We start from the raw sequence: 18,051 nt of genomic DNA on the forward strand, positions 1-18,051 counted from the left end.
GTCTACACCTGTCTGGAAATGTGGGCACAATCAGAATGTGGACAGGATTATGACAGAAGATGCATATCAGAACCAGGTATAAACTGGGCTTCTGTGAACCAACACAACTCAGTCACATAGAATACATCTAACCATCACAGCTCAGTCACATAGAATACATCTCTGTGTAAATCAACGTGTGCCAACCCAGCCTAATAGATAAACCCTCTCTAGTTTCCTATATCTACATGTCTGTGAAGCCAGTTTCATAGTTCTCTCTCTCTCTCTCTCTCTCTCTCTCTCTCTCTCTCTCTCTCTCTCTCTCTCTCTCTCTCTCTCTCTCTCTCTCTCTCTGTATCTCCATATCTATGATGTTTGCCCCCTGCCAGTTGCTACAGATAAAGGGGGATTTATAATTAGGGATTATGGGTGTAGATCTGCTGGGGGAATCAGATTGAAATAGCTGGGATGTTGATTTGGAGGCGACTGAACTTTCTCCGTGAGAGAAGCAGTGATCCTGGTAAACTGATGCAAGACCCCCCCAACATTACGTTTGTTAAGAGGTGAAACATCAAACCACCATTTACACCCCTCTGACCAAATGGTAATGTGCTTTTTGGTGTTTATACAGTCTGCTGCTTGAAGTCATGAGCATACTGCACACAGCTGGGTGAATGTGCGTGAGGGTGTGTCACAAGTGTGTCTCCATATGTTTTAATGGAGACCTGTAGACAGTATCGAGGTGCTCTGAGTGACAGAAGACAGACACCTGGGCATACAGATATCGTGTTAGTGCATTCATGGTCACACACCGACCTTGGCTGTCTGGAGATTTCCACATCTTTATACCCTGCTTCCATGCCTCCATCGTTCCCCTCTCTTTTCCTGTCCCCTTCAAATAATTGCAATTCAAATCGATGTTCCCCTGTGCAGTCAACCACAAAAACGTTCTTGCCACATTCGCTCTCAATTCTTTTCCATTTGGTTCTGGCTCTCCATGCCTTTCTGTACCTCCTCTCTCCATGCCTTTCTCTACCTCCTCTCTCCCTCTCCATGCCTTTCTGTACCTCCTCTCTCCCTCTCCATGCCTTTCTGTACCTCCTCTCTCCCTCTCCATGCCTTTCTGTACCTCCTCTCTCCATGCCTTTCTGTACCTCCTCTCTCCCTCTCCATGCCTTTCTGTACCTCCTCTCTCCCTCTCCATGCCTTTCTGTACCTCCTCTCTCCATGCCTTTCTGTACCTCCTCTCTCCCTCTCCATGCCTTTCTCTACCTCCTCTCTCCATGCCTTTCTGTACCTCCTCTCTCCCTCTCCATGCCTTTCTGTACCTCCTCTCTCCCTCTCCATGCCTTTCTGTACCTCCTCTCTCCCTCTCCATGATTTCTTTGCTCACACCTCTTTCCAAACCTCTCTCTCTCTCTCTCTCTCTCTCTCTATATATATATATATATATATATATATCACTCACTCACTCCCTATATCGCTCTCTCTCCTCATGCTGCCTCAGCACTCTTCTTTCTCCAGCCCCTCCCAAGAGGATACAAAACATGCTCTAATATCTGTGCCGTTTCCTTCCCTTGCCCGTGTGTCCTTCCTATACTAATGACTCTCCATACATCTCTGTCTCTCTCACCCTCTTAATTAGTTATTTCACTTGAAGACAAAATAAGAAACCTCATTTTTTTTGCATGGCATCTTCCGCCACGCCAAATGGAGTTAACAGTGTGAAGCCTAACTGTATTTTTTATTTGCCAAGTCTGATGAAATTGTCCCTTTACAAAAGCTTGTCCTGCAACTTGTATTTTTTTCCTCTCTCTTCTTTTGTCTACACATGACAGGAACCAGGTGAGATGGAGCATTTGAGACAATGAGTTGTTTTTCTCCTGTAACACCATCATCAGGACCAATGAGGGATAGGGTATATAAAAGACCAGCCCTTTGGCCATTGTTGACAGTCTGAGAACACTTAGAGAGAGGATGGAGGGGGACGTCGCTGCATTCATTATCAATGAGAGGCAGTGAGATGGCTTTGAGGATGGCTTCGTACAGGTTCATGGTTGTTGTGCATTAGATTGGAAGGATAACTCATCTTGACGTGTTGTGCAATGCATTATACATCCACTGGTCCATTATGTCAGCTGATTTCATGACCTATAACCTCTGACCTTTGCAGTGTCTCACATTATCCAATGACAGTCAAGACGAATTGCCAATGAGAGAGAGAGAGCAGGGTGTGTATTGCTCATTCTTCCACTAAAGTTATATTAAATAACAGGCGTGAATTGAGACTGAGTTCCGTGCCGTTCTATATTCCTGTTATTCTCTACGTTATTCGGAGTAGCACAGTAGGGGGGTGGTTGGGAGAGGCTGTGGAACGAGGGGTGGGGTGAAAGAGAGAGGGAGATGAAAGAGAAGCAGGTAGTTCAAAGGGATGAGAGAAAAAGCGAGGGAGAGGCGCTGATGGAGAGCAGCACCGGGGGAAGGGGAGGTAAAATGATGAAGGGTGGTGAAGAAAGAGGAGTGGAATACAAGGACAAAGAAAGAGGGAAGGAGCTTTCGAGGACTCGTAGATTGTAAGTTTCTAATACAATTTTACTCATTTTGGGTGTGAATGTCTCATAGCTCCATGCTTGTTGGTAAAGTAAATAGTGGAAACACACAGAGGAACCTCCAGGGAGATGTAGTGGTAGAGGCTTAATGAGGCTTTATCGCCAACCTTTTAGCTGCAGTTTGATGGAATATCTACAGTACACCAGACTCTGGGTGGTGTACTGTACACCCAACCCAAACATATGAGCAGTAAAGGAGGATTTGACAAATGTATCGACTCATAAACTCTATACTGACTCGTATTCTTCCCTGTGAATAATTTACATTTACATTTACATTTAAATTTAGCTTATCACTAAAACAATTTGCATAAAAATGAATAATAAACAATCCAAATGGTTTCCCTCCTTCTTTTGTAATGGCTGCGTGCTGACCGTGCCCTGCTGCCCTGCTGCCCTGCTGCCCTGCTGCCCTGCTGCCCTGCTGCCCTTCACATATTCAATTCTACTTGTTGGGTAATTGATTTTTCTCATCTCTCATGCTTTGAAGGGTCTAGTCCCCTCTTCACAAAATCAATTATATCTGGAGACATGCTCTGCACTGTCTGGTTCTAACCCCAGCTGTTTGATATCGCAGGAGGACATTTACACAGGCCAGTGGGCAGTGGTTGAGCTCAGACAGACAAAGATGAGCTGCTATTGACTTGGGGACTATTCAAACATTCAGGGAAATTGGGAAACTAATAAACTAACAAGCATATTTTGGGTTAATAGATTGATTCTCAGAAACACCATTATCAACAGAGCTATCAATAACTACACTCTAAGAAAAGAGGTCTTCGGCTGTCTCGATAGGAGAAGCCTTTTTGGTTCCACGCCGAACCCTTTTGGGTTCCATGTAGAATCCTCTGTAGAAAGAGCTCTACAGAGAATCGAAAGGGTTCTACCTGGAACCAGAAAGTGTTCTTCAAATGGTTCTCAAAAGGGCCGAAGAACCGTAGATAGATAGCGTAGGCTAGAGTGTAGGCAGATTTGTTTTTCTTGTATTTTTTAACGCTTATTTTGGAGCTGTATGTATTTATTATTGTCTAAGAAAGTGGTAATGTATTCTTTCTCTCTCTCTCCCTCTCTCTCTCTCTCTCTCTCTCTCTCTCACTCTCTCTCACACACATCCTGACATGACCAGACATACAACCCATAAACCCCCTCTCCTCCCTTTATGACCTCCAACCTAATCACACGCACACACTTAATCATACAAATACAAATTTACCAGAGAGAGGTGTTCCCAAGGGAGAAGATACAGGCCCCATGATAAAGAGGCAGATGAGTTGAATAATAAAAGTACCAAGCCAATTAGTGAGAGTCAACAGATATTTCCATTTACAGATCTTTCTCTATGGAAGGCCCATAGACCGTGAACCCAGGAAAGGTTTATCTTCGTCTATGGGAAAATCATATCTATAAAAGAGGTTTTATAATTTATGTATGAGGAGAATTCCCTCTGAATGTGACTGTCTTTTCGCTTAGTTTTTTCAGAGCAAGAGAGTGATGGAAGACAGAAGGAGACAGAAGGTGGAAGCGGAATCTCTGTGGGTGTGACTGTGGGGAGCCGTTTAGATATTTGTAGCCAGAGAAGAAGTAAGTCAATACACAGATGCTGAGAGGAAGAGAGGAAGAGAGGAAGAGGGAAAGAGGGACAGATAGGATTCAATCTAAGACAGGTGAAGGAGACAATGAGAGAGACAGATATTGGTTTGGATACAGAAACATGTCTGAGGGCAAAGTCAATCTCAATGTCAGGTTGGCATATCACAGCACTCATCGTTGGGATATGTCAATATAATTAAATTGTTTTTTTATGTGCGTTGATATGAGTGAGTGAGCGTGTGTGTGTATGTGCGTGCATGTCATCTGTGTATGTTTGTCTGTGTACTCTATACACATGTTAGTAGGTTATCTGTGAGTGGCCATGTGTTTGCACAGTGTGCATGTCAGAACTTTCAGTATGAAAAAGGCACATTAGGCTTGTTTAATGACTTCAGTTGCCGTGGCAACGGCCTCGCATTGCAACCCATTCTACAGAGAGGGAGAGCGAGACCGGAGGAGGTAGAGACTGAGGGGCGGAGGGGGAGACTGAAGAGGGGTGGGTGGTGCAGCACAAAATGGATACTGTGCTCACTGTGTGGTGTAGATACATGAATGTTCTGGTTAGTTTGCTATGCATTACCCATAAACTCAACTAATGCTTATTGTAAATACATAGACTCATGTAAGCTGTAGACACTGATATATGAGGTGACCTTCACCACTTTCACCTGGGGAGTGACAGGAGGCAGAATATAAAATATGGGTGTGTACCATACACAAGACAGGTGCACCTATCGTACATGAATACGTTCCTCCAGCAAGAGAAGATTTTATTCAGACAGACACAACTACCTTTCAGTTTAACGTTATGTTTGCGTTATATGAAGAGTCTAAATTTGAATAATAAGCACGAAAACCTCAAACATGCAGTGTTTTAGAAAGCAATGCAATGCAAATGTAATTACATTTGCATGATGACACATTTTAATTGTTGGTATTTTATTTGGCATCATGGAGTTTAAAAACAATCAACCTTCTTTCCTGTTAGAAATTCTGTATTTACAACATTGCCTGGAGTTCTATCAATTCAATAAATTTAATTAAATGGAAATACAAAGGGCCTTTGGATGGATAGCATATTTTATGCCTGAATGTTACTCTCTGTGTGACATTCAGAAGCTTCATCTTCTGCAATCAAACCGTCAGTGTATTCTGTTTGGAATGCTGATGGTCTATCTACATGCCTACCTGCTCCTCTTGACACACCATTTGCCATCTGGCCTTCCCAAGTTGGGAACACCGATCACCCTATATTTCTGCCAATAGAAGGGGTGTTGGTGTCTCAGTTCTGTGTCTCCTATGTCTATCTCTAACCTCTGTGGTCTTTGTAAGCATTGGGTACACACTTAGAAAAAAAGGTGCTATCTAGAACCCAAAAGGGTTATACGGCTGTCCCCATTGCAGAACCCTTTTTGGTTTCGGGTAGAACCCTTTTTGGTTCCAGATAGGGTTCTAGATAGAGTTCTACCTGGAACCAAAAAGGGTTCTACCTGGAACCAAAAAGGTCTATGGGTGTCACGTCCTGACCAGTAAAAGGGGATATTTGTCATTGTAGTTTGGTCAGGGCGTGGCAGGGGGTGTTTGTTTTGTGTGTTTTGGGTTTAGGTTCTATGTTTTCTATTTCTATGTTTAAATCTAGTTTTCTATTTCTATGTTGGGTTTTTGGCAATGACCTCCAATTAGAGGCAGCTGGTTGTCGTTGTCTCTAATTGGAGGCCATATTTAGTGGTGTTTGTTTCACTTGTGTTTTGTGGGTGGTTGTTTCCTGTATAGCCTGTGTTGCCTTACGGAACTGTTTCGTCGTTTTGTTTAAGTGTTATCTTTAAATAAATTAAGAAGATGAGCACTATACCCGCTGTGCCTTGGTCCTATCCTTACGACGCTTATGACAATGGGGACATCCAAAGAACCCTTTTGGAACCCTTTTTTATAAGAGTATACAGACTGATTGGATCACAGAGCAAACAGACACGCTCCTTGCTACATCACCCAGATGGGACAGAGAACAGCTCTCTGCTGCTATGGCAGAGGAATCAGTGATAAACCACCAGTGTTTTACTCCCTACCACTCCCTGTCTGGATCTCACACAGGGGACTCAGTCTGCCAGTCTGTGGATTTTGTTGTCTGTAAAAGCTGAGCACATTTTTGTATTACTTGAGCTCGCTTCCTTGGGCATACCTTTATGCACAGCTTATTACACAATTGTGTGAATGCTTGATCAGTGAAGTGATATAATCTTCCACTTTATCAAAACACTGACCCCGCATGTGGTCTCTGTCATCATGGCTGACCTCTGTATTGGGGTCACTGAATTTACTGCCATTCTCCCTTACATGCTCCAGACTACGCACACGCGCACACACACACACACACACCCACACACACACACACACAGACACAGATACACACACGAGGGATCAGCAAAGCCACACAAGCCTACCTATTCATCCCAGCTCTGTGAAGCGTTCAAATCAATTACTCCTGTCACCTGAGGGCAATCAACAGAAACAAAGTCCTCTCCTCCCTCCCTTCCCCTTTCTTTTTTCCATCTTGTCCTCTCCTTTCTTTGACTCATTACTCTACCACTGGCAGTGTTCATGTCATCCCCTGTTGTTCGCTGCTATGGCTTTGCCTTGGGCACCAAGTGCAGTTCTGATGACTGGTACAGACTCACATGTCCGGACTCTCTGTCATAAAACCATAAAAATAGAATAACAACACATACAGTATATATCACTATGCATTTGACAGATCATGTTGTGATTGGATATTGAAGCTGATTCCTGGGTATTATATTTTTATGTTTCATTTTTATTCAGTCTCACAGGCATTACCGCTAAGCAAAACCAGCCCTTAAAGTTGATTGACACGCCTGCACGTCACACGGTGACGTCATTTTGAATATTGAACAGCTTGCTAGAGACCATTTCTTGCAGTGGCTGCAGCTCATGCCGCGTTCAGAACAACTGGGAACTTGGAAGTCTCCGACTTTCAACTTCAGTGCGTTCAAGACAACTGGGAACTTGGGGAAAAAACAAGTTCCGACTGGGATTTATTTTTTGAATGGTTGTCCAACTCGGAATTCCAAGTCGGAAACTCGGGCATCTTTCTAGAGCACCGACTTTCCGACTTGAAGATCAGGAGTTCCCAGTTGTCTTGAAAGCGGCAGGTAGCCTAGTGGTCAGAGGGTTGATGGGCCAGTAACCGAAAGGTTGCTGGATCGAGTCCCTGAGCTGACAAGGTAAAAATCTGTCGTTCTTCCCCTGAGCAAGGCAGTTAACCCACTGTTCCCTGGGTGCTGAAGACGTGAATGTCTATTATGACAGCCCCCTGCATCTCTCTGATTCAGAGGGGTTGGGTTAAATGCAGAAGATGCAGTTAGTTGTACAGCTGACTAGCCTTTCCCAATCCCCTCTTTCTGCCGATATAAAGTTTGTATCTGTTCCATAACATGAGGCTTGTGAAAGCGGTGTTTTTCTGCACATGAGAGGATCCGGACAAAAACATCATCAGGAAATTGTCTGTAAAACCCGAACTATTTGAGCTACAAACTAATAAGTCACCACCATTGAAAGATGAGACTCTAACGAACACGGCCACAGAGTTTCTAAACCCAGAGGCACAACACCGCGAGAATTCCGCGAACACAAAACAGACCAGGCTGGGGATTGGGATTTGAGACGACAATGAGATAAGTGAAAAATGATTCCTTAGCTCTTAATTTCCTAGAAATCTCAAGGCACATCCTGGATTCGAGACGATGTCATCTTAAGTTGAACAAAACAACTTTACATCGAAGGAGGGCCTTTGCTATGACGGGCTGCACATGCGCAGTTCGATGCGAGACGACCGTTAGACCAGATGACAACCCAAACAACACTGTCGTGTCAGAGACAGTATAATATAAAGATAGGCACAAACTGTTTCCCCAATAGAAATCCCCGATCCCACTTGTTGGCGATGTCATAGCGATGTTTGCTAGCTAATGCTGTCTTCAAAACAACTGGGAACTCAGAAATATTCGACTTCCAACTTCAATGCTTTCAAGACAACTGGGAACTCGGAAAAAAAACAAGGTCAAATCATGAAGTCAGTAAAAGTCGGAAAGTCTGGGCTCTAGAAAGATGCCAAAGTTTCCGACTTCGAATTCTGAGTTGAATGACCATTCAAAATGATTTTTCACAGTGTAAGCTATTTTCCCCCCCAGAGTCCTCAGTTGTCTTTAACGCACTGAAGTTGGAAGTTGAAGATTTCCGAGTTCCCAGTTGTTTTGAAGCTAGCCAACATCACCATGACATTGCCTACAAGTGGGATCTGGGATTTTTATTTGAGAAGCAGTTTGTGCCCATCTTCATACTGTACTGTCTTTGACATGAAAGTGCCATTTGTTTTGCTTTACATTTTAGTCATTTAGCAGACGCTCTTATCCAGAGCGACTTAGAGTAGTGAATGCATACATTTCATACATTTAAAAAAAAAAAATCCATACTGGTCCCACGTGGGAATTGAACCCACAACCCTGGCATTGCAAACACCATGCTCTACCAACTGAACCACACGACATCCACATTGTGGATTCAATAAGCTTTTCGGCAGTTGTCTGAAGATAAATGGCACAACGAGTATAGGGGGTAAAAAATGGCACGAATAAAGTGACCAAACCTGGGTAAAAAAAAAATTCTCTCAGATATAGGACAGACAATTCAAAACCTTATTCCTTATGATTTATTTTTGGACTGTCTGTTTTGCCATGTACAAATGTGTTAATCAATGCGTTTATATGGGCTATTCTAAAGCCAAATTCAGTTTTTTTCATCAAACACATTTATTATTAAAAAAATTATACCTACAGGGTCCTAAAATTCCAAATCAAATGGCTGAACTATACATGTATTACCATCTTTAAACAATCCAATATGCTAGCTTAGTAGATATTGCGATCGAAGGGCTTAGACCTACCATGGTTAAACCTACGTAGGCTTTGGAACGTACTCCATTTAATATGATATGTTACAAATGGAATAATGGTGTGGTTACCTAACACAAAAATGAAAGTAGGGAGGATGGGTGGGGGATTCCGTGACAGTCTAGCAATCCAAAGGTTGCGTGTTCGAGTCGGTGACAACTGTAGCAATTTAGCTAACCCTTTTCCTAACCTTAACCTAATTCTCCTAACCTTCTACATAAATGATCCTAACCTTTGTTGTTGGTTCTCCTAACCGGCAATGTCAATTTTCCTAGCCTTTGTCAGTAGTTGTCCTAACCTGCAATGTAAATTATCCTAACTTTTGTCATTATGACACAACAAGCAGCATGGTCTCAGAGCAAGACGTATAATACTATACGTCTTCCAAGATGTATGAAACATTACGTCCTCCAATTCGTATAATATTGTACAACCGCTTTCCATTTGTAACGTACATAACATATCATACTAAATGGAGGGATACCAATTTACATCCCAAATCCTAAAAATTGGAATGCCCAAGGGGCCAGCTTGGCAAAACCTACATAAGACTTGCACACCTAGATGTGCTTGCACATGTACCATCTCTCAGTTGCTAAATACTGCTGTTGCTTAGGCTGTAACCGTGGCAACCCTTCAGCGCAACCCCTTGACAATAACTATTTTGCCGTTGAGCTAAAACCAAAGCATCTTACACTATTCCCTGCAGCATCCCAGTGAAAATCTGGCCCCTCAGTGTCTCCCTCTCAGATGTAATTGGGCTCTACAGGGCTTTTCACAATAATTACAATAATTATAACAGAGTATGAACATAGTTATGATTATTAAAAGGACATGATTGCTGCAACTGCGAGTAAAAAAGTAAAAATGTATTTTATCCATAGCCTATGCCTTATTTAATCATGTAAATGCCTGTGTTTAATGAATCATGAATACTTGGTAAATAATATAAGAATGAATATGCCTGCATTATGAATTTTGTCACAATAATAATCCTATTCTGTAGATTGATGATGTTGTTATTTTTCTCATATGTTTTGTTCCTCCAAAAATCTGTCATCATTATGGCTGTTGTAATTACATTGTTCATAATCATTTTATTGTGAGCCCCTCTGTAAAAGCTTGCATTGCTTGTTCATGTGGATGGAGTGTTAAAGTCATCGTTGTGAAAATGATCTGTCAGTTGGTTGTGATGGATGATGGACATTAGACCTATATAACGTCAGCATGTGTCAAGACAGCAAGAGAGGAGGAGAGAGGAGGAGAGAGGAGGAGAAGAGAGGAGGAGAAAGGAGGAGAGAGGAGGAGAGAGGAGGAGAGAGGAGGAGGAGAGAGGAGGAGAAAGGAGGAGAGAGGAGGAGAGAGGAGGAGAAAGGAGGAGAGAGGAGGAGAGAGGAGGAGGAGGAGAGAGGAGGAGAGAGGAGGAGAAAGGAGGAGAGAGGAGGAGAGAGGAGGAGAAAGGAGGAGAAAGGAGGAGAGAGGAGGAGAGAGGAGTGTTAATAGAGTTGGTACTACTGTAAGCTAGACGGAAGAGAAAGAGAGAGAGTGAGAGAGAAAGCGAGAGAGAGCGTGAGATGGCGAGAGGGCAAGAGAGAGAGAAGGCGAGAGAGAGAGAGAGGGGGAAAGAGAGAGAGAGAAAGCGAGAGAGAGAGAGAGAGAGAGAGCGAGGGAGAGAGAGAGAGGGCGAGAGAAAGCAACAAGGGAACAAGAGAAACAAGAGAAAAAGAGAGAGACAGAGAGAGCGAGAGAGAGAATCACTCACCTGGAACATGACTCTGTACTGTTCCTCAGGCTTCTGAACCACACACATGTTGCACCCCATGATGACCTGGACTCAGGCCGGGTGGGGCCAAACCAGTCCAGGAAGTCAGTACCTGAAAACACCCCTCTTTCCCTTTGGGTGTGGCAGTCAGAGAGAGCTCCCCAGCGACCTACAGGGTCTGAGTGTAGACCCCTCTTATGTTAGGGGACCGCGGATTATGAATCCCAGAGGTTCTCTGTTCCCAAAAACAGTCTGTGTCCCTGTCCCTGTGTCCCTGTCCCTGTGTCCTGTTCCTCTCTTCTTTTTAGTCAGATTTCAAGTTTTACCATCCTGTAGTGATCCAGACATTTACAAAAAGGTTTTGAATGTCTTCCCGTCTGTTTCTGTCCCCATCACAGAGTACAACAATCTTTGTTTGTCTTCATAAGCGTGGAGTAGTTAGGTTCAGGTTAGGTTTTGCATGACTCCATCCTGGTCTTTGGATTGGTCCGAAGGAGTAGAAAGGGGAGTGAGGAATGACTAAGGTGACAAGGGAGCTAGTGATGGGTTGGAAAGAAAGACTGACAGATGATCTCTGCTATTGTGTTGTAATGTATCTAAGACGGTCTATCATAACTATATAATGATGATTCAATAACCTAATAACCACTTCTCATTTCTGTGGAACAGTCTCACCATGTGAGCTGTCTCTCTGAACTAGCTGAGGTTTTTCCCAATGGAACTGGAAGTAAACTCACCCATGTTTTTCCCCTGGTCCCAGCACTCTATCAAAGAAACACTTTCAAAGTTTCAGATGCAAACAGGCACCGATATCAAAGAGCTTCTCACCTTCTTTTTCCCTTCCCACCTTCTTCGCTTTCCAGGTTTAGAAGGATTGCTTCAGTCCTTTCCCAGGTGCCGCTCCTCTTTTGCTCTGGTACTTTCACCTCTTCAGGATAAATGGACTCGTCAGAACCTTTTCATTGGTGCTTATGATCATTGACATTTCCTGGTTTACCTCCATTGAAACTGACGAAGAGGAGAGAGAAAGAATCTACCCACTGAACCATCTAGCCTACGGCCTGAAACTCAAGCCCTGGTTGTCGAACTAAGATAAATGGTGTGTATCGGGTACACGAAACCCAATAACACACACACTTGCACACGCATCACAGTGAGGTAACAACACACCAGGAAGTCACTGTTGTCCCAACTACACCTCTTTGCCTGATGATCTGTATCTGTCAGAATAACAACCTCTAAGGACCGCTTTCAGGATGAAGCTCTTTCAGTGAACACGTCTACATACAAAATGTATGTCATTTAAATGTGGAGTATTTGAGGAAAATAGGTTACAGTTGTCTGCTGAAGGGTGTTTGAGACAGACTGGTTGGTTCAGCTAGGTGTTTTGTCAGGTTTCCAGACAGCACTTTTGACGTTATGGTTCATTTATTAACTAATCGAAAGTGTTTCCAATCCACTGGAATACTGGAGGCTACTGCTCCAGGGTGTCACTGAAGAGAAGATTAGAATTCAATTACAGGCCTGTTAGGCAGAGAACAGGAACCATCCTACTTGGTCGTGTTTTAAAAATCAATATCAAATGCACTATGAGATTCAATTGGATGTTGTGCTTGCAGGACTATTATTGGGAGATTCAGGACTCGTTACCATCAAGACCACCAATGATAAGCCATGTGTAAAATACTGTGCTTTTTACTTGAAAGATTGAGGTTAAGGATCTTTCTTTTCCTTATTGAAATGTGTTAATTGAAAGTCTTTTACTTTCTCTTCTCCTCTCATTTGTATCTCTCATTCAACCTGTGCTTCCACTGTCAAAGTGGGATAAATCAGTGTATTGACTTCAATCCTGCACTCATTCTTTAATTACCTTCTGTCTTTCTCTCTCCATCTCTAACATGATGCATGCTCAAGTAGAAAGGTACCACATTATACTGTACCCTTGTAACCATTTCTCCATGGGTGTGTATCTCTCCTGCCTCTCCCCTCTTTGTCTGTCTCATCACCTGGGTTAAACCTTTAAGTCTTATCAGTACCTCCTCCAGGAGACCCTGCGGTCTGAACACCATTCAACACTGTACGCTTTGAAAAGTAAACCAGCCACCCTCCTGGCAGCAACAAGGTGTTAGCTTCTGTAATCCTTCCTCAATGCCTCGCTGACTGCACCTGTAATCTCTCCAGACACTCAGTGTAATCCTTAACACTGACAATATATAACCAACTCCAATATAAAAGACTCACACACACAGAGAGAGACATGCACACACACTTGAAAAACCCCTCCCAGTCTGCTAGGCTAGGCAGTAAGCACTAGAGAGATGCCATTAGCCAGTCTAGTTGTAGAACTGTGGCAGACAGTCACAGCAGGTGCTGAAAGCCAAACAGGCGTGTCAAATGTCCCGATGGTTCCTACGCTCTCTCCATCTCCAGCTCCACATAGAGCCTACCATCGCATGAGGATGTATGTGAATTCTATTCTTACCTGGCTACTACTGTAAAAGCTCCAGTTTGAAACCCAGAGCCTGCCATGTGAATTATCTGAGTCAACAGGTATGGACTCACACAACAGACTCAGGGAGGATAGAAAGAGAGGATACGCAAATTGTAATGATGAGGAAGGATATGAGAGTCCCTCTTCCAGATTATTGCAATAATCACTTCTGTCCCTCTGTGTCCTCACAGACCTAAACAAAGCTCAAACTAGAGCCTCAGAAAAATAAAGTTCATCCATCTTGTGCTGCAGGGAGGAAAGAGCATAAATTCAAGAATGTGAGGCAGCAGCTCTGTAGTAATCCACCTTTTGTCTGTTGGTCATTCTTTTAACAACCCACAATTAGGAACAAAAGCGTTGAGAGGATTCCATCCAGGTGGTGAGTAGAGTCAGAGTGTGAAGTGCTTCTCTCAGGTTCAACATAAATCACCATCAGCAAGATGATAGAAATCACTGACGGCTGATTGGAGGATACTCTTGGCTCCTTCCCTCAGGCGAGACGATAAATGCGCTCCCCCACTGCAGCGGGGAACACAAAGGCGGTTCTGCCGCACCATCAAGCATGCCTGCTGCTACTGCTGAATAAGATTCTACTGGATGCAACACTGTTCTCCCTCCCTCCTTCTCTCTCTCTCTCTCTGGCCCCCTCCCCTAGTCCTCCATATTTTGCCCACACCTCATTTGCTACTCCTCCTCCCCCTCTTCCTCTTTCTATGTCTCTCTCTGTGGGAAACACAGGGCAGGCTCCAAGCAGCCTGATGATCTGTTTGCACAATGCAGGTAGCCTATAACAGGAACGAAGGAGAGAGAGTAAGCTACTACATTAAATAATGCACAATCAAGGTGCACTGTCAATTCACATTTGTCAATATTCATATATCTGTGACATACTGTATGTATCTTGCGTTTCCTTCGGTTCTTGGGAGGATTGCAAGTATCAATTGCTTATATGATAAGGTACCAATAATTATATGGGATATAAACTGTACTAGACAAGCATAAAGCACATAAAAAAAGCCTCTGACCGCCTGTGAATTTAAATGAGTTGATGCCCTGACTCACAGAAAAGAGAGGAACACAATTGGATAACAGGTGTGTGATGGGATGAATTTAAATAGGGAACACAGCCTAGGAATGTGATGTAAATGATTGTGTGGGGGAGAGAGGGGGTGCAGAGAGGGGGTGGGGGGTGGGGAGAGGGCTTTTGGCAGTATAGCTTTCAAAATGCAAACAATACAAACTGCAAAAGCAGTTTGTGGATAACACAAAGGTTAAAATGCTGACAGATATAGATATGCACCTGTTTGGTTTGCACAATACTTGTGTATTACCTCAATTGGTATATCTTCCTTGACCTCCCTTCACACTCTCTCCCTCTATGAATATCAAGCTACATTTTAGTACTGTTCATTGTCTAATTTCAATTTTAAAAATAGCTCTGTTGGCACATTTGCAACAGTCACACTGCAAATTAATTTAGAGCCAAGCAGAGCTATGAGACTAACCAGGGGACAGAGAGGATTAAAGTAGTGAATCACAACGAACTGTACACTGTAGGAAATAACACGTATTTAAATGAGAATGATAGCCTACAAAACACACACACGGTCACACACGCGCAAGCACACACCGCAGTACTCTTATCTTATAAAAATGCATAAAAGTACAGATTTGTCCATAACACCGCAAGACTGCCACAAAGCATTGTCCCATACAGACCACACATGCACTAAATACACCCATTGACTGGCTATGTGTTTGGTACATGGAGCAATAGGCCCTCTGTCTGTCTGAGCCAGTTTGAAACAGGATTTCACGCTATCTGACTGACCCAACAGGCTTACAGACGGTTCAGTTCAGCCCGCGACATTTTACTCAACACCCACACAACCACATACACACGCACACACACGCACACGCACACACACACACACACACGCACACGCACACACGCACACACGCACACACGCACACCCGCACACACACACTTACACACAGACCTCAGACTCGGTTATCCTCATGCTTCACCCTCTCCAAAATGTTAGGCTGCTGAAGATCTTTATCTCGTCAGAAAAGGTCAAAATTGGCAAAAATATCAACTGCCTATTCTGCAAGATGGAACAAAATCAGAGGGCATCTATCTTAGCATAGTGCCTCCTTGGACTTTGATGGTTCCTCGTCTAGCCTAAATGTCATTTCACCATCCATCCGTCACCTCCTTCCCCTCTTCATCTATTCAAGGGCCAGATGTAGAAAAGGGGGCCTCCTCTGTTCTGCAGCCTTGTCTGTGGTTTATCTCTGACTCTATTTTGACTGTATGTATTCACAAGTGCAGTTCTTGTTCTTCTGCTCTGGCGATGGTCTACAGTCTATTGGTGTAGTTTCCACGTCCGCATTTTGTCAACATTACTTCTGTGTTCTGTATGTCTGTCAGTATTCTGTCAACCAGTATGTTATGTTCCATATGGGGGACTGTGCCTCTCTGTGTCTATCTGCATTCTATTGGTCTGCAATTCCACTGTGGTGTATTGACATTGCTGTGTATTGTGGCATACACTCTGAAAATATGCACCGAAATGGAACCAACTACAATGGAACCATTTATGAATTTGCAGTACTGGTGTACGTATTACAAAGTTTGGTTCCAAAACGCCATATCCACCAGTTTTTCACATCTGTGTTTTTTCATCAGAAATGTGTTTTCATATTTGTATTAACATGGGTTTTGTTCCAACACACTATGTATCCATTGTTCCAAGGAAGCGAAGGTAACCTGCCTAAATGATTACCGCCCCGTAGCATTCACGTTGGTAGCCATGAAGTGCTTTGAAGGGCTGGACATGGCTCACATCAACAGTACCATCCCGGACGCTCTAGACCCATTCCAATTCGCATACTGCCCCAACAGATCCACAGATGACGCAATCTCAATCACACTCCACACCGCCCTTTCTCACCTGGACAAAAGGAACACCTATGTGAGAATGCTGTTCATTGACTACAGCTCAGCGTTCAACACCATAGTGCCCACAAAGCTCATCACTAAGCTAAGGACTCTGGGACTAAACACTTCCCTCTGCAACTGGATCTTGGACTTCCTGACGGGCCGCCCCCAGGTGGTAAGAGTAGGCAACAACACGCCTGCCACGCTGATACTTAACACAGGGGCCCCTCAGGGGTGTGTACTTAGTCCCCTCCTGTATTCCCTATTCACCCACGACTGCGTGGCCAAACACGACTCCAACACCATCATTAAGTTTGCTGACGACACAACACTGGTAGGCCTGATCACCGACAACGATGAGATGGCCTATAGGGAGGAGGTCAGAGAACTGGCAGTATGGTGCCTTTGTCTTGGTCACAACATCAATGTGAGCAAGACAAAGGAGCTGATTGTAGACTACAGGAAAAGGTAGGCCCCCATTAACATCGACGGGGCTGTAGTGGAGCGGGTCGAGAGTTTCAAGTTCCTTGGTGTCCACATCACCAACAAACTATCATGGTCCAAACATACCAAGACAGTCGTGAAGAGGGCACGACAAAAGCTTTTCCCCCTCAGGAGACTGAAAAGATTTGGCATGGGCCCCCAGATCCTCAAAAGGTTCTACAGCTGCACCATCGAGAGCATCCTGACCGGTTGCATCACCGCCTGGTATGACAACTGCTCGGCATCTGACCGTAAGGTGCTACAGAGGTTAGTGAGAACGGCCCAGTACATCACTGGGGCCAAGCTTCCTGCCATCCGGGACCTATATAATAGGCGGTGTCAGAGGAAAGCCCATAAAATTGTCAGAGACTCCAGTCACCCAAGTTATAGACTGTTTTCTCTGCTACCGCACGGCAAGCGGTACTGGAGCGCCAAGTCTAGGACCAAAAGGCTCCTCAACAGCGTCTACCCCCAAGACATAAGACTAATGAACAATTCATAAAAATCACCAGCAGACAATATACACAATTTACACAATTTACCAGACAATTGTACACTGCTGCTATTCGCTGTTTGTTGGTTACGTATGCATAGTCACTTCGCCCCCACCTACATGTACAGATTACCTCAACTAGCCTGTACCCCCCGCACTGACTCGGTACCGGTGCCCCCTGTATATAGCCTCGTTATTGTTATTCTTATTGTGTTACTTTTTATTATTATTTTTTATTTTAGCCTACCTGGTAAATATTTTCTTCTTCTTGAACTGCACTGTTGGTTAAGGGCTTGTAATTAAGTATTTCACGGTAAAGTCTACACTTTACCGGCGCATGTGGCAAATAAAGTTTGATTTGATTTGTTTAGCTGGAATGGAATGTTCTTATGCTGTGTATTTTTGACTGTGACGTGGTTATCTCACCTAGCTCTCTTAAGATGAATGCACTGGATAAGATCATCTGCTAAATGACACATGTAAATAGTTTACATACAAATGTCATATTACTGTATTGATTCATTTTTGTACTTTTTTTTTACTGATGTCACAAATGTATCATTGGTACAGCTCTTTATTAAAAATGTAGTTATTTGTCACATTTGACTGTGTGTCACGTCCTGGCCAGTATAAGGGTTAATTGTCATTTTAGTTTGGTCAGGACGTGGCAGAGGGTATTTGTTTTATGTGGTTCAGGGTGGTGTGTTAGTTAGGAGGGCGTTTGATTTATTAT

The 18,051-nt window shown here is 43.6% G+C and overlaps 1 protein-coding gene across 1 annotated transcript in view; it reads right to left on the reverse strand.

The window, feature by feature from the left end:
* The window catches only part of LOC115168079 (PDZ domain-containing protein 4), a 28,328-nt gene extending 14,355 nt beyond the window's left edge, over nt 1-13,973 (reverse strand). Inside the window, exon 1 of the mRNA XM_029722976.1 lies at nt 10,908-13,973. Coding sequence (XP_029578836.1) covers nt 10,908-10,967 — 60 coding nt within the window. The 5' untranslated portion in view covers nt 10,968-13,973. The remainder of the gene's footprint in view (nt 1-10,907) is intronic.
* Between the last annotated feature and the right edge of the window lie 4,078 nt (nt 13,974-18,051).

Source organism: Salmo trutta, chromosome 30, assembly GCF_901001165.1.
Source record: "Salmo trutta chromosome 30, fSalTru1.1, whole genome shotgun sequence".
NCBI classification, from domain to species: domain Eukaryota; kingdom Metazoa; phylum Chordata; class Actinopteri; order Salmoniformes; family Salmonidae; genus Salmo; species Salmo trutta.